The sequence below is a fragment of the Phycodurus eques genome, chromosome 13, assembly GCF_024500275.1.
Source record: "Phycodurus eques isolate BA_2022a chromosome 13, UOR_Pequ_1.1, whole genome shotgun sequence".
Taxonomy (NCBI): Eukaryota; Metazoa; Chordata; class Actinopteri; order Syngnathiformes; family Syngnathidae; genus Phycodurus; species Phycodurus eques.
Window position 1 is genome coordinate 61,157 of NC_084537.1, and position 27,490 is coordinate 88,646.

General features: G+C 42.7%; 2 protein-coding genes across 8 annotated transcripts in view; both read right to left on the bottom strand.

Annotated features, from left to right (window-relative positions):
- The window catches only part of agla (amylo-alpha-1, 6-glucosidase, 4-alpha-glucanotransferase a), a 72,028-nt gene extending 59,955 nt beyond the window's left edge, over positions 1-12,073 (bottom strand). The window contains exons 1-3 of one of the 4 annotated variants that reach the window (XM_061693634.1): positions 11,903-12,073; positions 4,878-4,999; positions 3,290-3,500 (exon numbers count right to left, since the gene is read on the bottom strand). In XM_061693634.1, coding sequence (XP_061549618.1) covers positions 3,290-3,500; positions 4,878-4,965 — 299 coding nt within the window. In that variant the 5' untranslated portion in view covers positions 4,966-4,999; positions 11,903-12,073. Of the gene's footprint in view, positions 1-3,289; positions 3,501-4,877; positions 5,000-5,540; positions 5,582-10,927; positions 11,155-11,902 lie in introns of those variants that run through there. The other 3 variants (XM_061693632.1, XM_061693631.1, XM_061693633.1) reach the window with 3 other exon arrangements.
- si:dkey-29d8.3 (uncharacterized protein LOC556220 homolog) lies at positions 5,642-25,646 on the bottom strand. 4 transcript variants are annotated; one of them, XM_061693639.1, is made up of 8 exons: positions 25,468-25,646; positions 23,826-23,970; positions 23,640-23,735; positions 19,030-19,174; positions 16,932-17,077; positions 15,873-16,012; positions 12,137-12,254; positions 5,642-6,604 (listed from the first exon to the last, which is right to left on the bottom strand). In XM_061693639.1, the coding sequence occupies exons 1-7, from the start codon at positions 25,565-25,567 to the stop codon at positions 12,142-12,144; spliced, it is 885 nt and encodes a 294-aa protein (XP_061549623.1). In that variant the 5' UTR covers positions 25,568-25,646; the 3' UTR covers positions 5,642-6,604; positions 12,137-12,141. The 4 variants fall into 4 exon arrangements, with proteins under 4 accessions (XP_061549623.1, XP_061549624.1, XP_061549622.1 ...); XM_061693640.1 differs by lacking the exon at positions 5,642-6,604 and adding an exon at positions 11,957-11,971; XM_061693638.1 differs by lacking the exons at positions 5,642-6,604; positions 12,137-12,254 and adding an exon at positions 13,105-13,584.
- Positions 25,647-27,490: the final 1,844 nt, after the last annotated feature.

Sequence of the window (27,490 nt, forward strand, 5' to 3'; positions counted from 1 at the left end):
ACTACTGAATATGCTCATCATTACATGCGGCACTACTGATAGGTCGCAGGTCATGATGTCACTCACTGCGTTTACTTCTCAATCGTTCTCTGTCAATTGACTGTCTGTTGTCGTACTAGAGCGGCTCCAAATACCGAAAACAAATTCCTGTGTTTTTGGACATACTTGGCAAATAATGATGATTCTGATTCTGAGCAGAAGACTGCCGCAGTTTTCAGTTTCCACAGTGTTCTCACACACATTCATGCACACGCGTGCGTGCGCGCGCGCACACACACACACACACACACACACACACACACACACACAGAGAGAGAAAATCTTCAATAGCCAAATAATGGTCAAATATGATCAACCATCTGCAACCCCAATTCCAATGAAGTTGGGATGCTGTGTTAAACAAATAAAAACAGAATACATCCATCCATCCATTTTCTGAGCCGCTTCTCCTCACGCGGGTCGCGGGCATGCTGGAGCCTATCCCAGCTGTCATCGGGCAGGAGGCGGGGTACACCCTGAACGGGTTGCCAGCCAATCGCAGGGCACATAGAAACAAACAACCATTCGCACTCACAGTCACGCCTATGGGCAATTTAGAGTCTCCAATTAATGCATGTTTTTGGGATGTGGGAGGAAAGTGGAGCGCCCGGAGAAAAGCCACGCAGGCACGGGGAGAACATGCAAACTCCACAGAGGCGGGGCCGGGATTGAAACCCGCGTCAGAACTTTGAGGCTGGCGCGCTAACCAGTCGGTGACCGTGCCGCCAAAACAGAATACAATGATTTGCAAATCATGTTCAACAAATATTTAATTGAATACACTCTAAAGACAAGATATTTAATGTTCAAACTGATAAACTTTTTGTTTTTAGCAAATAATCATTAACTTAGAATTTTATAGCTGCAACACGTTAACAAAAAAGCTGCGACAGGTGGCAAAAAAGACTGAACTCTACTATGCAAAGCAAAAGCCTTTTATCAACAACACCCTGAAACGCCGCCTGCTTCTCTGGGCCTGAGCTCATCTAAGATGGACTGACGCAAAGTGGAAATTCTGTGGTCTGACGAGTCCACATTTCAAATTGTTTTTGGAAATTGTGGACGTCGAAACAGGAAAAGAACCATCCGGACTGTTATGGACGCAAAGTTCCAAAGCCAGCAACTGTGATGGTATGGGGCTGTGTTAGTGCCAATGGCATGGGTAACTTACACATCTGTGAAGGCACCATTCATGCTGAAAGGTACATACAGGTTTTGGAGAAACATATTATACAGGGCCGTGTCCCCACTCTGATATGCGTCCTCCTGCAAGCTAAGGAGGACGCATATCGGAGCGGGGACAGGGCCCTGTATAATCGAGCTAGAAACCAGCTGACTAAAGAAATTAACATTGCAAAGAGGAACTATGCAGCAAAGTTGGAAAAACAGTTTCACACTAACGACTCTAAATCAGTCTGGCATGCATTCCAATCGCTGACAAATTACAAGCGACGATCCCCCCAAGCTGAGAACAATAATACACTAGCCAACGACTTGAACACCTACTACTGCAGATTTGAAAAGGACACTTCAGGAGGCATCCTTCGCCACAGCTGCTCCTCACGCTGTCCAGCTGCCTTGTGTCAACCGTCGAGACCTTCAAGTTCCTGGGAATTACAGTCTCTCGGGACCTGAAGTGGGCGATCAACATCAACTCCGTCCTCAAAAAGGCCCGGCAGAGGATGTACCTCCTGCGGCTTCTGAGAAAGCACGGCCTGCCACCGGAGCCGCTGAGACAGTTCTACACAGCGGTCATCGAATCAGTCCTGTGTTCTTCCATCACAGTCTGGTTTGGTGCTGCTACAAAAAATGACAAACTCAGACTGCAACGGACAATCAAAACTGCTGAAAGGATTGTCGGTACCCCCCTACCCAGTCTTGAGGACTTGCACGCTGCCAGAACTAAGACAAGAGCGTGCAAAACCATCTCAGACCCTCTGCATCCCGGTGACCGGCTATTCCAGCTCCTTCCCTCATGTAGGCGCTACCGAACAATGCAAACTAGAACTAGCAGACATTCCAACAGCTTCTTCTTCTTAAACACTTCTTAAACACCTAACCTATAATTGCATTACAACATGTTGGCAATTTTTTTACTTGAGTTCGTTGTCACATTTCTGTGGGGCCAATTATGTATTACTCGTGCACTCACTGTAGTTGTCTCGCCACGTTGCACTATTTGCATATCTGTTGTTGACCGATACTGGCCACTCATGCCAGAGTAGCATCTGCTCCATTTGCACACTGACTGAGGAGTATCTACAACATTTGCGCAAACAACATTGTCCCAGACTATCGTACTACTCGCTTGAAGTCTTGACGCCCTTTGCAATGGTCATTGCACCGGACTATTGTAATATTAGTCATTCGAACTAGAGGACTCTTTATTGCTCAGTGACTGTTTTTCTCAAAGGTGTTCTCTGTCAATTGACTGTCTGTTGTCGTACTAGAGCGGCTCCAATTACCGGAGACAAAATCCTTGTGTGTTTTTTGGACATACTTAGCAAATAAAGATGATTCTGATCCAAGCAACATCTTTTTCATGGACGCCCCTGCTTATTTCAGCAAGACAATGCCAAACCACATTCTGCACGTGTTACAAAAGCGTGGCTTCCTAGTAAAAGAGTGCTGGTACTAGACTGGCCTGCCTGCAGTCCAGACCTGTCTCCCATTGAAAATGTGTGGCGCATTATGAAACGTAAAATACGACAACGGAGACCCCGGACTGTTGAACAGCTGAAGCTGTACATCCAGAGCGAGAATGGGAAAGAATTCAACCAACAAAATGTTCAACAATTAGTTTCCTCAGTTCACAAACGTTTATTGAATGTTGTTAAAAGAAAAGATGTCACACAGCGGTAAACATGACCCTGTCCCAGCTTTTTTGGAACGTGTTGTAACCATAAAATTCTAAGTTAATGATTATTTGCTAAAAACAATAAAGTGTATCAGTTTGAACATTAAATCGCATGTCCTTCAAGTGTATTCAATTAAATATAGGTTGAACAAGATTTGTAAATCATTGTAGTCTGTTATTATTTATGTTTAACACAACGTCCCAACTTCATTGGAATTGGGGTTGTATAAGGTCCCTGAGTGCATCCAAAGGAATGAGACCCTTTTCTCGATTCATCAATCATCATGAACTTGAGGGATAGCTCCAGTGATGTTGAGATTTTGTCATGTCAAATAAATAAAATTCATCATTTGCATTCTGACATTTACAATGTAATTCAAAGTCGAATCTTACCCGAATCCAAAGTAGTACTGATAAGAACCTGCTATCTTGATATCCAGATAGCAAAACTTATCAGAATCATCCTCCCGTCCTGTTGGGTGGTTCCAGGCCAAAGCACGGAATGCGTTTCGTTGAAATCCCTCTCCTTCAAGTGGGTAGTTGGTTTCCACTGTCACTATCCTGCCCTGAAGACTTGGACCCAGACGGAACTGGAGCTCAAAACCTGGGGAGGCAAAAATATATTAACTCTTTCCCCTGAGACTCTTGTTTTGGATAATGGCATTAAATGTACTGTACCAATGTACTGTAAAAGTAGATTACATCTGTGCTGGCTGGAAATAAAGTGACACCTCTGCTAAATTATGTGTTTGAATTAAGCAAATCTATTCAAAAATAAAATGTAGCAAGAAAAATCCTAAAACCAAATCAGGTTCATGTTTCTAATTAAAAGGGATTTTACCACTCCGCAGTCTTGATTGCTTACAGTGAGTAAATATCAGTCATGAAGACTCAGTTCGTGTAAGGTCAGTCATGTCATTCCGCGGGCGTCTGTGCTTGGACCTGTACCATGTTTCAACGCTTGCCTTAGGCAGTATTATTAGAAGTCTCGGCGCCCTTTGCACAATGGTCATTGCACCGGACTATTGCAATATTAGTCTTTCGAACTGCTCTAAGCGCTAGAGGACTCTGCATCTTTTTGCACAAAAAAAAATAATTAAAAATGTACCAGCATTACCAGATAACTAGCAACCCTTTATTGCTCAGTGACTGTTTTTTGTCAATGTCTTTCTGTCTCCAAAGTGTTCTCTGTCAATTGACTGTCTGCTGTCGTACTAGAGCGGCTCCAACTACCGGAGACAAATTCCTTGTGTTTTTTGGACATACTTGGCAAATAAAGATGATTCTGAAGTGTTTTCTAGCAGAATTGTTTGAATTCAGCAAAAATGAAGGGTTTTCAAGCCTGAACGGCTTTTTTAATGTCATGCCACTGCATTTCAATCGGATTAAAGTCTGGACTTTGATTATCCAAACCCTTCTTTTTGTTTTTTAAAGCCATTCAGAAGTTGGCTTGCTTGTGTGTTTTTGATCGTTATCTAATCGTTTTTTATTTTTTATTTAATAAATCTGCAAAGATTGCAACAATTCCGTTTTTTCTGTCAATATGGGGTGCTGTGTGTACATTAATGAGGAAAAAATTAACTTAAATGATTTTAACAAATGGCTGCAATATTACAAAGAGTGACAAATTTAATTGGGTCTGAAAACTTTCCATACCCACTGTAGGTACAAACATTCACGCGAGTAGCGCTCTGCGAACCAATCGCCAAACTGATCATTTGGTCGCACCTGGCACCAGTTACCCTGCTCGTAAGGTACTTTTCGTCGGGTTTATACTGCATGAAAATGTATTTTTGTTGTTGCTTTTAACAATTTTGAATATTCAAAAGTTCATCGGTTTTCTGATCTTCTATTCATTAAAATAACTGCTGCAATGTTACAATGCTTTCTTTGCGTGTATCTGTGATGTATTATTTTGAGCAATAATACTGATAACTGTAATATTAATAAATGATTTGAATTTTGAACAGAAAAAGTTTACCTTGATCAAGTCTGAAGAGCGCCCTCTCTAAATTCTCTTTGTCATTGAGCATCAGCACTCGGATCTGCTTCAAGTCTTGAGGCAACATTTTGAGTTCTTCGATTATGCTGAATCCTGGTCACCTGTAAAGAGGACATGTTGAGTATTCATCAGAATCATTTCTGATGCGCTGTACGCTCAAACAGATACTGTAACTACTGGTAAGCAATGCCTTTCAAGAGCATTCTCTAAAGCAATTTAAACAAATACTTTATTTGGCCATTCAATTAATGTATTCCTGAAAACACAACACACATTAAGATTGCCCTCAGCCCTATGCAAGATATAAATGAAAATAATAGTTACTCAACATCGTACGAGTCTCAATAGTGTTATCAACTTTTTATCTGTCAACAGTTGCAACTTTTGTTTTTAGCGCAAGGAACACATTTCTTTTTTTTTTTTTTTTTTTTTTTTTTTTTTAAGTAATATACGGTTTAGTTTGGCAAGTATTCTTGAGTCCAAATACACCAGTCTTCCCCAAAATCAGTTTGGCATGCATTACCATCGCTAACCATATAGAAGCGACCAACTCCCCAAGCTGACAACAATACAAGACGAGCCGACGACTTGAACACCTTCTAATGCAGATTTGAAAAGGACACTTTCACACCACACACCCACCCAGGCGCACCACCAACCACGATCGCACCTCTGACTCCCCCTCCTTCGTTGACCATCCCCACCATCCTTGTGTCCCCCATCCTGCCTCAAAGTCTGCACAGAGCAGCTCGCTCCAGTCTTCACACAGATCTTCAATAGATCTCTGGAACTGTGTGATGGTGGAGCATTTGAACTGTTTCAAATGCTCCACCATCATCCCAGTCCCCAAGAAACCTGCAATCTCGGGTCTGAATGACTACAGGCCTGTCGTCTGACATCTGTGGTCATGAAGTCCTTTGAACGCCTCGTGCTGGGCCACCTCAAGAGTGTCACAGGTCCGCTGCTGGACCCTTTGCAGCCTCATCAAAGACGGTGACGAGTCTGCGTAGGAAGTGGAGCGGCTGGAGCTGTGGTACAGCCGTCATAACCTGGAGCTGAACACGCTCAAGGCTGTAGAGAAGATCGTGGACTTCAGGGAGCATCCTTTGCCACAGCTGTCAACCGTCGAGACCTTCAAGATCCTGGGAATTACAGTCTCTCAGGACCTGAAGTGGGAGATCAACATCAACTCCGTCCTCAAAAAGGCCCAGCAGAGGATGTACTTCCTGCGGCTTCTGAGGAAGCACGGCCTGCCACAGGAGCTGTTGAGGCAGTTCTACACAGCAGTCATCGAATCAGTCCTGTGTTCTTCCATCACGGTCTGGTTTGGTGCTGCTACAAAAAAGGACAAATTCTGACTGCAACGGACAATCAAAACTGCTGAAAAGATTGTCGGTACCCCTCTACCTACCCTTGAGGATGCTGCCAGAACTAAGACAAGAGCATGCAAAATCCTCTTGGACCCTCCACATCCTGCTCACCACCTCTTCCAAGTCCTTCCCTCAGGTAAGCGCTACCGAACAAGGAAGACTAAAACAAGCAGACATTCCAACAGCTTCTTCCCTCTTGTCATGAACTTCTTAAACAGTTAACTTACAACCCCATTTCAACATGCTGCCAATTTTGTCTTGAGTTGGTTGTCACATTTCTGTCGGGCCAATTATACATTACCCATGCACTCACTGTCGTAGTCTCGCCACGCTGCACTATTTGCATAGGGGTTAGGGTTGTTAGGGTTACTGTTGTTGACCAATACTGGCCACTCATGTGCCTGAGTAGAATCTGCAACATTTGCACAATCGACATTGTGCCAGATTATTGCACTAATAATCACTTGAAACTGCATCATTTTCTTGAAGTCTCTGCACCCTTTGCACGATGGTCATTGCACCGGACTTTGGTTCTATTTGTCATTCAAACTGCTCTTGTTACTTGGAGGACTCGGCATCTTTTGGTACAATTGTCCAAAAAAAATAATATTTCTACCAGTATTACCACATTACTGGTAACCTTTTATTGCTCAGTAACTGTGTTCTTTTGTCTTTAGGTCTCAAAAGTATTCTCTGTCAATTGACTGCTGTTGTACTGGAGCGGCTCCAACGACCGGAGACAAATTCCTTGTGTGTTTTTGACATACTTGGCAAATAAAGATGATTCTGATTCTAACAAGAACATGTTTTGTGTGGACAAAATATTTTTTTTTTTGTAAGCATTCACATTTATATTTGGTGTAAAAGTTATACTTTTCCTGCACACGCTCGCTCATTTTCTACACTTGCGCATCACCTTTCAAGTCGCTCTCAACCATGGAATCCCCAACACGCAAACTACACTGCCCTTTTTGTCAACCAAACAGGAGTCGGACAGACAGCAGGGCAATCATACCTGGGGGGTTATTGTACCACAATAGTACAATCTCAGATATGTATTGGTAGATACGACACAGCCATTTTGAGATTTATGCCGACAGTGACACTAAGCTAGGGAGGTCAAAGTCCTCTGCGCATTTCATGTGTGTGGACGGCAAGAAAATCAAAAGCCCAAGGATGCCGGTACATTGTGCTGCGTCCGGTTGCGTAAATTATGAGATATAAATTAGAAATGATGGATTATAATGCAATTATGACAAGGGAACTGGGAGTCCCTTTCACTATTTTTTCCCCCAGTTTTTTTCAAATGATGTTTATTGATAGCATATGCTTTGGCGTTGACAAAACAGTTGCAGTCATGAGAATCGGTTGAGAAATGAGCAAGTTACGACTTAATTTCAGTGTCCATGCATTGCCTTCTATGGGAACGTCGACCTCCCCAATATGGCCGCCACGTCGATTAGCTGCGACAGCACGCTGGCGTATCTGGTGTTCATATCTATGGGTCTAATACTATCCGTCTGCAGTCTGCTGAATGTGTGGTTTTGCCCACGTAAGCCAGCAAGCAACAAACATAAAAATCAAATGCTGGTGCCTCAAGGCACAATAACGTTAAACCAAACAAAGTGAAATAGAGTGGACCCTGGGTTTACAAACTTAATTGATTCCATGAAGCCGTTTGTAACCAAAAACTTTCTTAACCCGAGGTAATGTTTCCAGTTGAAATGAATGGAAATGCAATTAATCCAATCGAGCCCCAAAGTTAATTTATTCTTGCCTTTTTTTTTTTTTTTTTTTTTTTTTTTTTTTTAAATCAGTGTGTGGTTAAAAATATAGTGCAAAACAGAAATAAGCAAAAACACACTATTTTAAAGAAATAACACACTAAATAAATATGATACGTTTATTGGCCGACTGGTTAGAGCGTCAACCTCACAGTTCTGAGGTGCGGGGTTCAATCCCCGGCCCGGGTGTGGAGTTTGCATGTTCTTCGGGCACTCCGGTTTCCTCCCACCCCCCCCCCCCCCCCCCCCAAAAAAAAAACATGCATGCTAGGTCAATTGAAAACACTAAATTGCCCGTAGGTGTGAATGTGAGTGCGAATGGTTGTTTGTTTGTATGTGCCCTGCGATTGGCTGGCAGAAGCGGCTCACAAAATGGATGGATGGATGGAGATGCTACAATTCAATAAATAACATACAGACTGTAATCGTATTTTCTTTTTTCTTAAAATAAAATTATTTCTGGACTTTTTTTTTTTTTTTTTTTTTTTTTATAAAGAAGTCAATCACACACCCTATTAGACAATTAGTTTTCAACTTACATCCAAGCGTAGAAGAACAACAACATAGATCCTTCCATTCGTCCATACCAAACCGAAATAATATGTAACTTGAGGTTTGTTTTCTACGAAGATTTTATACGTAAACCGAGAGTCCACTGCATTACAAAAACCACGGCAAATCTGTTAATAAATTGAATCCCGAAAGTTCTATCAGTTGCTCAAGGTTTCCGTGATGTGGTTGCCGTAAAATGCTATTGGATAGTAAACAGCAAATTTGAATCTGCCCTGCTTTTCGACTCCTGATTGGTTGATAATTGTGGCATATTTGTCACACTGTCATGAATCGCAAGTGTAAAAGGCAGTGTACTTACTGTGTGTGTAGGGGACTGCATGGTCGAGAGCAAGAGCGGAAAAATGTTTCGAGCAAGCGTGTGGACAAAAGCTGCAGTAAAATATCACATTACCAAAAATATAATTGTAAGTTATTTAAAAAAATAAATAAATAAGAATTGTGCCCCCACAAAAATTATGTTCCCGTGTGCACAAAACACACTTTGGTGCTCAATATGTCCAGTTACGAGTACGTAATTACTCGTAATAATCTCACCTCTTACAAAGATTCCAAATTGGAAACACAATAGAAAGACCAATATTTTGGTCTTGAAAAAATATTTTTCTCTTCATCAGTATAAAAAAGTCATTGATTTTAAATTCAAAATCAGCCAACACAGAAATAAAACACCTATTTTTAAACAACCTATGTAACCTGCAGATCAGGAATAGTGAAACGAATTTTAATAAGTAGCAATAACAAACAAAAATTACTCATTTTTGAGTCTCTTTTAATCAGCAGTAGAGTACACACATCTTTTGTGTTAGAGTCCTTTGATAGGTCTGATAAAATGACCACGCTAATGTGATTTGGATACCGATGTCAACGTGTCACCTCTCATTTGAATTAAAATTAACATCATGCATGTATTTTTTTTTTTTTACATTTATTTGTGTCACACGGCCAATAAACCCATTCTCCCGCCCCCTAGCAATTGAAATGCATCGTTTCAGACGGAAATGATGAAGTCGTTGCCTCAACAAGTCAAGAAACGCCTGCGGATAGAGCGGTCAGTTATCCGAGCCCCAAGAAATCTCAAACTTGAATCTGCGTCGTGCTTTTCCCTGGGCAAGGTCAGGAATCAAGCTGATAATGTCAACGTGTATTTATAAAACTCCTGTCACTGTTCAGCTTGCTTGACACGTTTAAGCTCATGTTAACGCTTGACTGCGAGAACAGCGAGGGAAAGTTAGCAGGAAGTTTGATACTCGCCAGGGACAGTCTTCACGGACCGAGGCTGGTGGTAGAAATCACTAAAAATCAAGAATAATTTATATAAAAAAATAATAATAAATAAAAAAACTCTCATTCTGATTGCTGTAGTAGTTGGCAATGGGAGGCCACGATTTACTGCAAGTCGAATTTTGCAGTTATCTTGCATTTTGGTTCAACGGTGTCCAATTAATTGGACACCATAATTAATTGGATAATTCATCAAAAATATTCACCAAAAGTCAATTAAAACACTTTTTCTCATTATGATTGTTGTAGTAGTTGGCAATGGGAGGAAACGTGTTTTTAGTCAATATTTTTGATAATTAATTGCACACAGTTGAACCAAAATGCAGGATATCAGCAGAGTTTGACCTGAAGTAAGTGGTGGACTCCCATTCCCAACTACTACAGCAAACGGAATGAAAAGAGATTTACATTTTGTTTGCTATATGGTGATTTGTTTTTTCTCTCCCCCACATCTGTCACGCTGGGATGTGTAATTTGTAGACGGTCCCCAAGTGTAAACGACATGTCGAATCAAGTGCCATTATTGCACATCCATTTGGAGTGGCAACAAATACCGTTGATTTTTATTTTGGATTTTATTAATTTTTTTTTTTTTAAACACGGACAGTTTGGGAAATTGTCCACATACTACACACGTGATACAGTGGCAAATGTAGTTCTACGGCCGAGTACGAGCGTGCGAGGAGTGAATGTCAGGCGAATATCAAGCATTCGCCAAGAACATCCACTCATCCGCATAAAACACCAAGAGACGCCAAATGGACCGAACGTCGTTCATGCCGTTTCAAAGGGAACGAACGCCGGGATTCCTGACCGAATTGCAAGCGTTCCATTTTATTTTCATCGGTGTCGAATAATTGCACAGAATATTGCCGGATTTCTGAAAAAAAAAAAATGATGCACACAATGCAATTCATGAACAATATAGAGTAGAGGCAGTCATATCATGATTGACGAGGGTACAACATGTATTTGAAACCGTTGTTCCGTGAACAAGAAACGTCCAATCCGTAACACTCACCCTACGATGACGACGTCGACTGATATTGACTTGAAGCTACTGAGCCTGCGACCTGTTTGTTCGTCGTATGTAATTCTCCGTCTTCGGAAGTCGAAGTCGATTTGTTTGACTGACATTTGCAATTGGGGGCGTGGCGCAGACAACCAGGCGATGGGGGTTACCGTAATAACTGTATAAAATACCAATACCACGTGATGACGCAAGGGCTCAAAGGCCCGAAATCAACCCGACGTTTGTTGGCTGTCAGAAACGGAAACGAAGGATGCAATTAAAGGTGGGCAAGTCATGAGATTGAAGCGCACGGACGCGCCAGTTCTGCTAACATTTGTGTTACCGTCGAGGATGTATCTCGGAAGCGTGTCTTGCGTGGTGAGAGGTTACACAAAACCTCTGTTGCGGCAAACGGTGGAGAGGATCGCAATATTGTGATTTGCCAAGCGGAAGATCCTCCATGTTAATGTGGAGGGAATCGTACAGTCACGTGTCACGGATGTGAGCATGCTGTCCAGGCCAAGTCAGTTCAAACTGTGCGGCGCAGCCTGTGCACGGCCTCCAACAACAATCTGCAACCATTTCAGTCACATTTGACACACGCGGAGGTGGTGGTGGGAGTCAAACACGCAACCTATGGTAGAAACACGCTTGTAGTTTGGCGGCCGAGGCAGCAGAGAGGTTTTGAGGCGCAGGGGTATCGGAGTTAGACATTCACAATGTGCGAAAGCGGCGGTCCGCGGACCGGTAGCGGTCCGTGAGGCGTTTGTTACCGCGCCTCATCGAAGGAATGACCAATCGAGATCATTTCCGTTGTATTGTGTTTCCGCCTGTCAAATGACCGGATCTTCTCCGCCGCGACAGCCTGCGCGTCGCAATTGACACGTCGAGACCGCACAGAACGCCGCGGCGGTTCCGTTTCCGCTCCCGGCGGCGGCCAAGCTCAAAGAACAAATCATTTCGTAAACTAATCGAGTTCATTACCTTCACTGGAAACATTCGTTCTTTTGAACTAAACAACTCCTGACTCCACGTCGGTCACGTGATGCGCGACTAAAAATAAAGAAGCAAACGAGCAAAAATGAGTAAAAAACGTCTTTGGAGAGCTTCTTTTCAGGAAGGAAGAAGGCTTCAAGCGAGTAGTACGATAGTCTGGGACAATGTTGATTGTGCAAATGGAGCAGATGCTACTCTGGCATGAGTGTGGTTCTTTTTTACCTCGGTCACCAAGGCTCTTCTCCCCCGATGGCTCCGTTTGGCCGGACGGGCAGCTCGAGGAAGGGTTGCTGGTCGTCCCAAACGGCTTCCGTTTCAGGATTATGGAGGCCACTGGAACCTTAAGTGGAGCAGAATTATTTTTTGTAACCTTGCCGCAATTCTGTCTCTGAGCTCTTCAGGCGGTTCCTTTGACCTCATGATTCTCATTTGCTCTGACACGCACTGTGAGCTGTAAGGTCTTATGGAGACAGGGGGTGTGGCTTTCCGAATCAAGTCCAATCAGTTTGATCAATGAAGGTGCAGAACCGTCTCCAGGACGATCAGAAGAAATGGACATAACCCGAGTTCAATATAGGAGTGTCACAGCAAAGGGTCTGAATACGTGTGGCTGTGTGATATTTCAGTTTTTTTTTTTTAAATAAATCTACCCAAAACAATCATTCTTGTCAATTTGGGGTGCTGTGTGTACATTAATGAGGCAAGAAATTAAACGATTTTAGCAAATGGCTGCAATATAACAGACTGAAACATTTAAGGGGGTCTGAATACTTTCTGAACATACAAATACAGCGCCACCAGAATGTTTTTACACACCTCCACGTTTTCCACACATCTGTACCCACTGTGCACACACACACACACACACACACATATATATAGAGATATAAAATAAAGTCGAGCTAGTTTGGTTCAGCATGAATTGGTCTTGTCTATTGTGAAAAGGGTGCCGCAAAACCATTTCATCGTGGGATCCTTTTTTTTTTTATTGGGGTAACACTCATAGCAGTATTGTATGGTACAGGTGACACAATGCTGTCCGTAGTGATACGGTACTTTAATGTAACAATCGGAATGGAATAGGTACACAAAATGTGCCATTTAAAAATACTATCCTATAATTGGTAGAAATGCAATCTGAACATTGGCAAACAGCTCAGTAGAAAATACGATCACGTTGACCTTAATACTTCAATGTATTAGCCTACTTTATTAAAGAAATAAAAAAGAAATACTTTAGGAAAGTATCATTTCATTGAGCATGTTGCTGCTAAGTATACAGTACATTTTAATATACTATACATTAGCTTGGCCAAGGCTATAGCATTTTAGTAGACAGAGCATAAATGACTTTATCCACCTCCTTGGTGAGCCCATTTTGAGGCACTGTATTTGTTTCCGTTCTTCGATCTTGAAGCATCAAGCGAATGGCATTTAATTGGCGGTGCGTATTAATGGCACGTCTCAAGGGGGTTGACTGTATGTGTCGAGTGGTCTGAAGGAAACAACAAGATTCCTTCTTTAGGATAAGATCTTAAATTTGCTTCCATCGAGGGGTGAAATCAGCAGCCGTGTTGACCCTGGAGCGAAGAGGGGTCTCCTTCTGTTTCTCCAGATGACATTACAGACTCGGAAAACCAGCAGGACACATGTCAACACCAGGAGATTAACTACAGTAATGGGACACAAAAAAAAAAAAAAAGTATACATGCAGATTATTCGGCAACAATCCTACTGATGATGCAACAATGCGGACAATATGGACACGCATTTTGTTGTAACCTTGTCTGATCATGTCTTCAGATGAAGTAGATCTCCTACGTTAGCCGATCGCACCATTAAGAATATGATCGGGACATTTGTTCAGAGGTCATAATAATTTGGTTGGCTGTATGTCACCAGCGGATAATATTTGCGCCCTGTGTGTTTCTATATCCTGCTTGTGCTCCGTGTGGGGACTTCGCTTTAAGTCGTGAAACGTATTCACTCTATTTCCATTCATGAATTTTCTCGCTGTCGTTTACACTACTAGATGACATGGTAAATACTTTAAACCTTTCTTTGCAGTCCTTTTCAAACTAGTTTAAAGGGAAAAAGAAGATTTCAGTTTTTTAATTCAATAAAAGCAACCCAAAACATGTATTTCAGAAATCTCTTTGGAAATCAACCAGATTCTTCGAATATCTGTTTAAATCACCCAATGTGGCTCCCCCCTTCATTTTGAGATTTATGGACGCTGAGTTCTTAACATTGTATTTCATTTCTGAAATAACACCCAATTTAAAAATAAAATCGTTTCAAATCAATTCTGGACTAAGCCCTCGTTTACAAGGGTGGTTCTGTTCCCCAAAAAAAAAAAACCCATCATAGACAAAATCAGCAGAGTCGCGCCAATGATTTCAGATTTATATCCATTTTAAAGTTTCATATCTGCAAATCAATCGCAATTTGTGACGGTTTCGAGAGGTACAGTTATTTATGTATCCACCTGAGGTCACCATCCACACACTCTAGACAAGCAGATGCCTTAGAAAGGCGGGTGTGCTCTGCTCGAGTGACACGATAATCAACTGATTTGCTGGCTGAACTATATGTATATGCCTCACAGTGATGGTCTTGCCATTGTCGGCAGCGCAAAGCATCGTGGCGCTTGCTGCTGCTTCCGAGAATCCCTTGCGGTGCTCTCTTTTTCGTAACTGCAGTTGGTAACAAATCAAGTCAATAAATAAAATCAAGCTAAACATTGCTCTTCACTTGCATTTGTTCCATATTGCCAGTCCAACCAGTTCCTTGTTGTTACTCGTGCATAAGCTACTGGTAAACGTCGGGCTCGGTTGGTATTTGTGCATTTATTTTGTGAAACGCTCACTGTGGCTTGTGTGTTGAACAGTGGCATTCTGGTCAAGTTCACTGCATTACGAAGCAACTTGGTCGTTTACCAAATGAAATTGCTCAGTCAGGTTTCTTTTTCTCCTTATGAGAGTCGTTGCTGCCAACAATTTTTCTGGGGTCACGGAAATGTTTTGAAATTCATAACCTCAGGCTTCAATTTAACTCATGGATTGAAATTTTAAAGACAGCACCAAAATAGGATATGCATTATAAAGGAAATGCATTAAACCTCAAATGTTAACAAAGTATTCTTGTCAACTCAATCTTTAGCAAAGCCAAGCAAATTTATTGATATAGCGCATTTCTAACACGAGGTAACTCAATGTGCTTCACATGATTAAAAGCATTAAAAAACAGCTTATAAACATTTCAAACAAATAGAAAATAAATAAAAGTATGATTTCAAGTGGTATCAAAACAAGTTTTGGTCAGCAGCACCTTGTGCGATGCTGAAAACAGCATCGGCAAGTTGCTGATTATTTTTCACAAAATACTGGCGAAACGGTCAACAGGCCTCCCTTCTGTTTCTTCCGTGGTCCATATTCAAGTGGCCTTGTGCAAAACTGCCATTGACATTTGGATTTTTCAACATGGTTTTATGTCATTTATTTCGAAGTGCTTTATTGCGGTACGCTTTTTATATTTTTCTTGATATGTGTATATGAATGGTATGTGTATGTTATGTGTCCACAGGCATGTCATCGGGACCGACTACACTAACCAACTAAACAAAAACAAAAAAAAAGTGACCTGTACTTTACTCGAATATGCCTCCCCCCCTTCCATTTAACTTAGAATATTTCTCTTTCCCCTTTAGTGGGCGCTGCAGCAAACAACATACCTACATTCGCTATATTTTTAGTAGTAGAAGAAACTAGTCGTAGGAGTAGATAATGGATCTCCATCGCTATTAAATTTGATCAGATCATTACTATTGCTACTGATAAACCTATTATTTTGTGTAGATGTCTCATCCCTTGTCCTTCTCCCATCTACCTTGCTTTCTCTTGATCACCTACTGAACTGAATGAAATTTTCTGTCAAGCTGAAATGATGTTAAACTCACCCGTAAAGATGACATTTGGGCTGGGGTCCGCTGGGTCAAAATGTTTGAAGACATTTCCAAACAGCGCCACGATCACAACAGGGTACACTGTCAGAATGTTGCGCACCCAGCGATCCAGTACCCAGTTTTCAAGTATAAACCTGGACAGAGAGCTCTTATTGGTGTTCATCTAATAAATGAGGTGACTAAAAAAATTAGACAATGCTCAGATGATGCGGTCCAGCTCTACACCACAGCAAAATAAAAATAAAAAATCATAAATGTATTTTGAAATCAATACATCTCTGACTGTATTAAATCAAAATGGAGTTGTTTTTTGAATCTTTGTAAAGGCAGAACTTAAGTCATTGGTGCCTGCTGAACTGTTCCTAACTATAGAACATTCAAGAACACAGATTGGCAAAAAATGGCACAGGCTACGTTCACACGATTTTCCCAGCGGCCACGGCAGCACCGTTTCAGAAAAGCCGAAAAAGGAGAGAGCATGCAGGAGAATGGGTTGGGCAAACATGATAGGAAGTGATTGCCGTGGATGCCCTTGCGAGATGTTTCAATTGTCAAAATATTTTTGTTCAAGCAGTCACGGTGCGGCTGAGAAACCGAGTTGGCCGGATTCAAATGGAATAAGGTGGAATACAACTTGGAGGCAGTTCATAGTGGCATGGGAAACATATTTCCCAAAATCTCACACTTGCCGTCTACTACTCTTCCCAAGCTAAGCCACGTGCTTCATCTACCTACAATGCGAGCTGTGGCATCCCAGTTCATAACGCTTAATGTTGAATAGGTGTTTGTGAGAGGGTGAGCGCCACTCCAGTGCACTATGCAGTGTGTGAATGAATAATGGGCTCTTTTGCAGATTTTGCCACAAGAGATGGAATGGTAAATTAGTTGTTGAAAGAAACTAATTTATCAAACATGAATTCAGCAGCATCACTGACAATGTGATAGATCGTGAGAACAAGAAAAAAAAAACATTTGTAAAAAAAGGCCAAAATCTGACAGCTGCCGTGGCCGCTGGGAACATACTGTAGTGTAAAATGTCTTTCGCAAGCCTACCATCCGACGAGCTCAGCAAAGAGGAGGCAAAGGGACACTGTTGCTGCTGTGCTCCGGACCACACCCCACAATTGAAGGACTAAAGTGAAGTTGATCAAAGAAGCAATGGATGTCCATGTGGTGTAGAGAGCCAAACCATTCTGGACCTTGAATATTTCCACATATAGAGGCAAAATGACATTAGCTCATCAAAACAAATAAATACATTTTACACAAACATCAATTACAATAATACAAAGTGTACATACAGTGGGTACGGAAAGTATTCAGACCCCCTTACATTGTTCACTCTTCGTTATATTGCAGCCATTTGCTAAAATAATGAAAGTTCCACATTAATGGACACAGAGCACCCCATATTGACAGGAAAAAATTGAATTGTTGGAATTTTGGGAGATTTATTACAAAAAGAAAAACTGAAATATCACACAGCATTCAAGTATTCAGATCCTCTGCTCAGTGTTTAGTAGAAGCACCCTTTTGAGCTAAGATCCTCTACAGTTCTGTCAAGTGGGATGGTGAACGTTGGTAAGCAGCCATTTTCAGGTCTTTCTAGAGATGCTCAATTGGGATTAAGTCATGGCTCTGGCTGGCCCATTTAAAAACAGTCACAGAGTTGTTCTGAAGCCACTCCTTCAGTATTTTAGCGTGTGCTTCGGGTCCTAGTCTTTTTTGAAGGTGAACCTTCGGCCCAGTCTGAGGTTCTGAGCACTCTGGAGAAGGTTTTCGTCCAGGATATCCCTGTACTTGGCCGCATTCATCTTTTCTTCGATTGCAACCGGTCTCGCTGTCCCTGCAGCTGAAAAACACCCCGACAACACGATGCTGCCACCACCGTGCTTCACTGTTGGGACTGTATCGGACAGGTGATGAGCAGTGTGTGCTTTTCTCCACACATAGCGCTTAGAATTCAGGCCAACAATTTCTATCTTGGTCTCATCAGAGCAGAGAATCTTATCTCTCACTATCTTGGAGTCCTTCGGGTGTTTTTTTTTTTTTTTTAAGCAAACTCCATGCGGGCTTTCATGTGTCTTGCACTGAGGAGAGGCTTCCGTCGGGCCACTCTGCCAGTAAAGCCCCGACTGGTGGAGGGCTGCGGTGTTGGAATACTTTCTAGACCTCTCTCACATCTGCCAACTGCATCTCTGGAGCTCAGCCAGAGTGATCTTTGGGTTCTTCTTTACCTCTCTCACCAAGGCTCTTCACCTCCAATTGCTCAGTTTGGCCGGACGGCCAGTTCTAGGAAGGGTTCTGATCGTTTCAAACGTCTTCCATTTCAAGATTATGGAGGCCACTGTGCTCTTAGAAACCTTAAGTGCAGCAGAATTTTGTTTTTCAACCTTGGCCAGATGTGTGCCTGGCCACAATTCTGTCTCTGAACTCTGTTTTTTTGTTTTTGTTTTTGTCAATATGGGTTCCTGTGTGTACATTAATGAGGGAAAAAAATGAACTTAATTGATTTGAACAAATGGGTGCAAATATAAGAAAGAGTGAAACATGTCAGAGGCTCTGAAAACATTCTGAACATACACATACAGCGCCACCAGAAGGTATTTACACACCTCCACCTTTTCCCACATTCTGCTATGTTATGCTATGTCTCTGAAGATTCACTCTAAATTCCACGTATCACTACTCAAGCCCGTCTCCACCGGTGCTCTTAGCCCTCCTTCATTTGTATATTTTTTTAACACTCTCGCCTCCATTCACCTCTTTTGTTAATAGTTGTATTATTGAATGTGTTGATTTCGTTAACATAAAAAAAATATATAATTTGGCAATGGGTGCCATTTTTTTGCCCTGAGTACCTGCCCCCAAAAATGTCTGTGCAAAGGCCTGTCAAGGCACATTTAGGAAAAACAACCATTTACACTCAGATCCACAACTTGGAGCAATTTATAATCTTAAACCCATGCAAGCACGGGGAAAACATGCCAACTCCATAAAGGAAGGCTGAGATTTGAACCCTGAAACTCAGAACTGTGAAGCAGACGTACAAACCACTTTTCGACCATGCTCCCTCGGTGGTCATTGGCTGAAGGTAAATGTTGACAAAAGAATGTTTCAGATCTTTTTTTAAGCACAGTTGTCCACCTACCAAAATTGTGATACAGGTCAGATCTTTGGGATAATATGTCTTTAGCCAGAGTCCATAGTAATCTGTGGCAAAGCAACAGATACTCAACGCACTGTAGTTGGAAATCACTATCAGGATCAATAAAACCAGTGCTGACAGCATCAACCTGAAACAGGGAACAAAAAGAGACAAATCTTAAACCGTATAAAACCAAGGCGGCATAAAACATTTCGAAATTATTTAGCATTTTATCTATTCATATGTGTGTGTGTGTCTTTACCATTATTGATCAAATGACTGCATATGAAAATGACCCATATAAGTCAAGTTTAAACTGTATTTTTGTCAAAGGGATTACAATTCGTGGCATTTTCACCTCCAGATTTTGTCAGGTGATGGGTAAGACTTCGTTTGCTTCGTAGTCTTTGCGAAAGCAATACTCTAAGACATAGCTTTGGCCTGAGCACAAAAACAGGGAATAGGTGAGTTTTCAGAAAATAGGAGGACTGGTCCACCCCCAAAATCTGCTAATAATTGAATTTATGAATAGCAAATATGCTGGGAAACATTGCAGTTAGCAACGTTACAAATGGCCATCTTGGAACTTTCTTAAAAAAAACATCAATAAATAAAACATCGAATGAGCACTTCAAAGGCCTCTTAAATCCTCCGTAACAAATTCACAAAAAACTATTGGTTACATTGGTTAAGTACATGACCTATTCTAGAGCCCACACTGCTCCTCCAAACATTAATGTTCCCTTTGCGCGATTTAAGTCTGTTTTTTCGAGCAGGTGGCCGTTTAAAATGTCATGCTAATTTTGATATACTGACTTAAGTTATTGGTTGGCAACATTTTTTACAGTGTACGTCATTCAGCGGACCAAAAAGAAAGCACTGGCCTGGTGACACGGCTGAAGGGCAAAAAGATGCAGTTGTTTCCAAACAATCAGAGGAACAGGAGATAAGGCGACACGAGGCGCAGAGGGATTCATCAGCGTCATCCAAACAATCGGAGGAGCGAATGACAAATGAGATGAGCCAGCACGTTGAATCTCCCACACCCCTCCCTGCCCCATTGGAGCAAAGCCCAACGCAAAACTCAGTCTCTACTAGCCTAAATTATCTACTAGGTGTGATGGACAGGATGAAGACGATTGTCAATATTGGAATCCAACGCACACCACGCCAAGATCTTTCTGCTTGCTTTTTGACAAATTTCAATCAGGTTTCCAAACTCATCACAGTACAGAATCTGCTCTTATCAAAGTGCTAAATGATATAAGGTCGTACACTGACTCGGGAAAGGTGTCAATTCTGGTCTTGTTGGACCTCAGTGCGGCTTTTGATACGGTAGATCATAAATATACTGCTGAACAGGTTGAAAAATGGGTAGGACTAAATGGAACAGTCCTTAAATGGTTCAGGTCCTACCTGAAGGAAAGGAGTTATTTTGTAACCATTGGAAGTGTTCAGTCTCATCGAATGGCAATGACCTATGGGGTCCCTCAAGGGTCAGTTCTTGCACCCCTCCTGTTCAGCCTCGATATGCTACCCTTGGGTCAAATTCTTCAGAACTTTAATTTTAACTATCATAGCTATGCAGATGACACACAGTTATATCTAGCAGTGTCTCCAGATTACTACAGCAAGTCCTCAAGGATGGGTAGGGGGGTACCGACAATCTTTTCAGCAGTTTTGATTGTCCGTTGCAGTCGGAGTTTGTCCTTTTTTTGTGGCAGCACCAAATCAAACATGTGATGGAAGAACACACGACTGATTCGCCGACCGCTGTGTAGAACTGCGTCAGCGGTTCCCGTGGCAGGGCGTGTTTCCTCAGAAGCCGCAGGAAGTACATCCTTTGCTGGGCCTTTTTGAGGACGGAGTTGATGTTGACCGCTCACTTCAGGTCCTGAGAAACTGTAATTCCCAGGAACTTGAAGGTCTCAACGGTTGACACAAGGCAGCTGGACAGCGTGAGGGGCAGCTGTGGCGAAGTATGCCTCCTGAAGTCCACGATCATCTCTACAGTCTTGAGCGTGTTCAGCTCCTTAACGGCTTGGTGGAAAAGTCGAGAAGCTACAGAATCTCAATTAGTTTCCAGTATGCTCTCCCCAATCTGGCACGATCCAGATTTTGAATTAACAACATGCAGGTTACTTTAGCATATGGGAACAACGTGGAATTGACCACCTACAACAACTATTTAACAATAATATATTTATGGCATGTGATGAACTGTTCCAAGAATTTCAAATAACAGGTGTAAACTTCCTTTTATACAGTAAATTTAAAGCACCAATAATAATAATTAAAAAAGGAATACTAACACTCCAGAGAGTTTGTTAAGCAAATAGTGAAGTTACTCCCACAAAGGGGGAAAAAAAATCTCTCAAACGTTTATAAATTAATCTCATGACCTAATTCAACGGATTTACCAATCACAAAATGGGAAGAAGACCTTTCTATGTCTGCTGACCATAATTATTGGATACAGATATGTAATAATATGTTTAGAATGACAGAAAATACAAATTTACACCTTATAGAATATAAAGTGCTCCATCGAACACAGAAAATGGACTTCTCTTCATCGAATACAGTATATGCACGCAATGCACTAAAAACACCCCTGACACCTATTTTCATGCTCTATGGGAATGCACACCATTTCAATTATTTTGGACTTCGGTGACGCAGAAACTTATTATATTTTTAACTGCAGGATTCCACTTTCCCCAACATGCATACTTGGTGACTTAAGCATAAATAAATATTCACAATCAAACTTGTTGCGTTAGCTGCCGCTCCGAAAACTATTTTATTAAACTGGAAGAATATTATTATTACTATTAATATTAATCACTGGTTAAATCTCATCATCAACTATATTGCATTAACAAAGCTAAGCAAATTTATTTATATATCGCATTTCATACACTAGGTAACTCAATGTGCCTTACATGATTAAAACCATTTAAAAAGAAAGAAAAAAAACAGCTTATAAACATTTAAAACAAAGGAAAAAAATTAAAGTACAATTAAAACAGCGTGCACTGCAATAAATATCATTTAAAAGTGGAAATGCTCTAAGAAGCATAAGAAAAAAGGAAGCGTTTTTAACCTGGACTTAAAAACATTCACACCTGGGGCTGACGTCACTTCTGTTGTTAACATATTCCATTCGTGTACAGCATCATAGCTAAATGCTGCTTCACCATGTTTGCTTTGGACTCTGTGCTCCACTATTTGACCTGAGTCTGTCGATCTCAGAGGCCTACTTGTTTTATATTCCATGAGCATTTCTTTCATGTATTCAGGACCTAAACCATTCAGTGATTTATAGACCAGTAGCAGAACTTTAACATGTATTCTAAAGCTGACTGGACGCCAGTGTAAAGACTCTCTTTGTTCTGGTCAGAACACAAGCTGCAATATTCTAAATGAGCTGCAGCTTTTTAATGCTCTTTTGGGGGAGTCCAGTCAGAAGACCATTACAATAGTCAAGTCTCCTTGAGATAAAAGTTTCTTTTTAAAACTTCTCCTGGACTGCTTGACACATGCAAGCTTTCACTCTCGATATGTGCTTCAGATGGTAGAAGGCAGTTTTAATAATTGATTTGATATGACTGTTGAAAGTCAGGTCGGAATCTATCATAACACAAAGGTTTCGGACTTGGTCTTTGCTTTTTAAAGAGAATGACTCCAGGTATTTACGAAGAGCAAATCTAACAATAACCAAACAGAAATCCAGCCCCGTGTCAGTGCAAATTAATAGTGAATATTAGTGGATTAGTGACATGGTCAGATGGCGCCAGTGTGTCAGGCAGGCCATCAGCTGCTCCACTTGTTGTGCGTCGATACTCCAGATTCGCGCCAGCGCAGACATGAAAAGCAGGAGCCGAAAGGCCGGAAGGCCACATCGGAGCCCGCCAACGTCACCAGGCAAGGAGGAACAGGGTCCAGAGAACGTGAAATAATAGCTCACGTACTGAGTCAATAGTGAGTAGCTTCTGATTTTTGTTTTTAACCACAGCACGAACATCAATTAAATTTTTTTTTTTCAAAATTGACAAAATAAAATGTGAATGTGCAAATACTGACGTTGCTGTGTGTGTGCGCGTGTATGCACAGGCAAAACTACAAAAAAACATTGCAATTTACTGCACGGGGTTTTCTCAACTTATAAGTGAGCTGAAATAGCCACGTGTTAATACCTATGCCCGGGAAGCCCAATGGGAGACGTTGTGCGAGGTCATGTGACTTTCTTGTGTCGTTGGATCGGTGAACTCGACTTAAACGACACTAGCGCCTAAATTGGATTGGGGCAAACAGCGCCTACCGCGGAGGTCGAAGTCGTAGTCTCGCGCACGAAATAGTTGATAAATAAGCAATAATTGATCAACAAAAGTAGCGAGCGCAATTTAGATCATTGTAACAGAGCAAAAGTAGATATACACACATTTGGATGCATGTCCTTTTTAATGCACCGTCGAGGTATTGGATTGGGACTCTGTATCGGCAGATCCTTAATAGCAAAGACTCCCATGCAAAAAAAAAATGTGATCGAGACAGCCCCTTAATATTAACATGCATTCTGTAAACAGATAAATAAGACAGCATAGACTTACTCTCGATCCCACAACAGCAGCCATGTCATATTTAGCACCATGTTGAACAGCCAGAAGAAATAGAAGGCGTACGGCAGCAGACAATGAGCCCAGGATCTGTTCAAAAAGAAAACAAATATATGGTTCAGCTGGGATGAGCATGAGAAGTCCTCTTAGATTGCAGTACACACTGTGATATTTGCTTACCCTCTGAACACATATAAAGTGATATATATGACCATTAAGGAGAGCCAGGTATAAATAACACCCCAAATGGAGAAAGTCCAGCCAGCGGGGGTGATGTCTGTCTCATAACGGGCTGACACGTTGCCTGTGGAGGAATGGAAGGAACCTGCAAAGCAGTCATTCATTTCAATGCCTTTTCTTCTGCTTACGTGTCATTTTCAAGTCATTTGATCAATCGTAGAGTGTCCAGTAAAGACATGGCCCACTGAAATTTCCTTTTGTTTGACTGATATGAGCATCTGAATTATTGACGGCTGTTGGTGGCCGACGTCTTTGTAACTCCCGCCGTCTTTGCCGTTCATGTCACCGGAGAGCGCCTCATTGTGTAGTTGCGATACACCAGAGGGATCTGTGAGCTGAAGTGCCAGGACGAGGCAGCCATTTTGCATTCACGCAATAGTAGCGGGAGTATGATACCTCTATACATATAGCTCGTGACCACAGGTGAGGGTAGGAACGTGGATGGACTGATCAATAAAGGGCTTCGCCTTTCGGCTTAGCTCCTTCTTTACCACAACGGACCGATACAAAGTCCGCATCACCGCGGACGCTGCACCGATCCGCCTGTCCATCTCCCGTTCCGTTCTTCCCTCACTCGTGAACAAGACCCGAGATATTTGAACTCCTCCACTCGGGGCAGGATCTCATCCCCGACCTGGAGACGGCACTACACCCATTTCCGACTGAGGGCCACGGTCTCAGATTTGGAGGGGCTGATTCTTATCCCAGCAAAAGCTCCTTCACCACAGCGGACCGATGCAATGTCCGCATCACCGATCGATCTCCCGCTCCGTTCTTTTCTCGCTCGTGAAGAACAAGGCTCCGAGATACTTGAACTCCTCCACTATGGGCGGGATCTCATCCCCGACCCGGAGAGGGGACTCCACCCTTTTCGGACTGAGGACCACGGTGTCAGATTTCGAGGTGCTAATTCTCATCCCAGCCGCTTCACCCTCGGCTGCAAACTGCTCCAGTAAGAGTTGGACATCACGGAACCGCCTCAGCAACGGAGTGGTCCACTCTGTCTTAATCCCCCCCCCCCCCCCCCCGCCTCACCAGGACGTGGACGTGGGTGATGTTCGACCCAGAGGTGAAAGTTGAAGCTCCCTCTGACAAGGGATTTGGGCCCGCCAGGTCAGACCGGTATCTTCCGCCACCATCGGAGCCAACGCACCACCAGGTGCTGATCGGTTGACACCTCCGCCCCTCTCTTCACCAGAGTGTCCAAGACGCGTGGCCGCAAGTCCGATGACACGACCACAAAGTCGATCATCGAACTGGAGCCTCGGGTGTCTTGGTACCAAGTGCACATATACGTGGACAACGGGGGGGGGTGGCGACATCCTGTGGAGTGCTCCTGGCTCTATTTGTGAAGGCTGGTTGACTCTTTTCGAGTGGAGGCTGGCCTTGAACGCAGTGCCAAAAATTGGATGTTGGGTGGGGATGTACACTTTAATTCTCTTTGCCAGGTCCTCAAAGTATGATCGGAAAGTTTTCACTCTTCCCATCGGGCTAAAGTGTACGCGGGAATGCCGCCGAAACCTCGGAACCCCTGCCATTCATCGCCTTCGCCAAGTGTGGTGGGCAGGGCGGCTTCACTCACCTCTGCCCGCCCCTGCAAAGCCGTTCACCACCAAAACTGCCACGAAAACCACCGCACATAAGACGATTACAAAGATTCGGGGTACAACGACGTCCCTCATCTTTAACGACCGCACAGTTGCAGCTGATCGATGCAAATCCGCCCTTGGGTGTTTGTGATCGTCGGACAGGAAGTCAGACAGGAAGCGTTCGTGTGGTTGCTGACATAGATAAACGTACAAGTAGATCCGCCTGGAGCCCATTGCCGCCAGTCAGCGTGTATTCCATATTGGATGTGGCAAAGCTGCCACAAGTCGAGGATTTGAATGATTGGCAGTTAGTAGAAATCAAAAGGTCATCACTGTTTCGAAGAAAACAAATATTCGACAGTTAGGTTTCTGACAATAAGGATTTGGGGATCGACAGTAGAGGATTGTTGTGCTCATGCTTAAGATGCATTTTGCAGGACAACGAACATTTCAGTATCTCCAGTGTTCCTTTTTCTGGTTCTTTTCCAAACGGTGCTTCGTCACACAAGCTGCCTCGCGTTCATGCCACTGGAGATTTGACCGTGACGATTTTACCAAAACGCCATAGGGATCAGTGAGCTCGAGTGACAGGACGAGGCAGCCACTCTGCATTCACACAATAGCACCCTGTCAAATAAACGATGAGGTGTCAGAGATGTGACTATGTATGACTTTGCGCAAGTGTCTTCGCCGTTATTCCGATAGTATAAAGACGAGTGTGGCGGGTTTCAAAAAATAAGCGGCTCAGATCACGTATGCACTTGTATCTCCAGAGTTTGAAGGGCACCACGTGAATCGTGCGCCGAGCATGATTTTTACGAAGCTGCTTGTCTTGACCGGGGCGCACTTTTGTCCTTCCCGTTATCGAAAGCAGTGTACTTCAATGGACCAAAACCATTTGCTCTGTTGATACTGGTTGTCTTCACTATGAATGGCGAAGATTTGAAATCATCAGTAACTTCTTGAAAGGATGACTTTGCGCGTGGCTGTTTCAACACATAATCCCGATCAAACCAAGGCGGCATTAAAAACAAAACAGCAAATCGGTGGCTTTTTCTAGACAGAGCTGAGGATGGATTAATTTCCCAAAAATCTGAATTTGCGAATGACAAACTGCGAATATGTCGCTGTAATGCCCTGGACCAGGGGTGGGCAAACGACGTCCCGTGGGCCACATCCGGCCCGTTGAGCGTTTCAATTCGGCCCGCCAGAGATTGGTACAGAATCGCCCAAATCATATCAAAATCGTGACGACATTCATTTGACCTTGTCCTGTAATGCCGAGTGGTTCCACCGGGCTGTGCTGTAATGCCCGGTGGTTCCACTCGGTTGGCCTGTCATGCATAGTGGTTCCACCAGGTGGCGCAGTAGGTACAGAGATACGTTGACTTGACTTTGGCTGTTCCGTTTCGACTCTGCTATGGCTACGAAGCCTTCTTCCACCAGGAGAGGGCCAAAGAAAAGTCGACAGTGAGTGCTGAGCAGCGATTCCGTTTCTCCCGAATTCTGCTATTTCGGGTCAGGAGTAAAGTAACGCATTACTTTCCCCAGGAGAGTAACCAAGGTGCGGTTACTTTTGAGTCAGCAAGTCGTGATTTGTTACCGGTGACTCGGAAGCTCACACTCCAGCCATTCAGTAGCATTTGACCGCTGATTTCGAAATTCAGGGGAGCGATTGTTGAGTCTACAACGCACAGTGACGGTGCAATACCATCAAAGTGCAAAGAAATGCACATTTTTCACTATCGCCACACGAGTTTTGTTATTTTTCCTTTGTAAAAAGTATTAGATTTTTTATTTACACATAAATAATCGAGTTTTACTGGTGTGTTAAGAGCGCAACGCATGGCGGGTCATACCCAAGTGCGCGGTCATAAATTGGTCACGTCCGTCTCACTGAAGGACTTACAATGTCCATCCATCCATTTTCTGAGCCGCTTCTCCTCACGAGGGTCGCGGGCGTGCTCGAGCCGGAAAATGGATGGAGTTCACAAGATTTTCAAACACACAAACAGT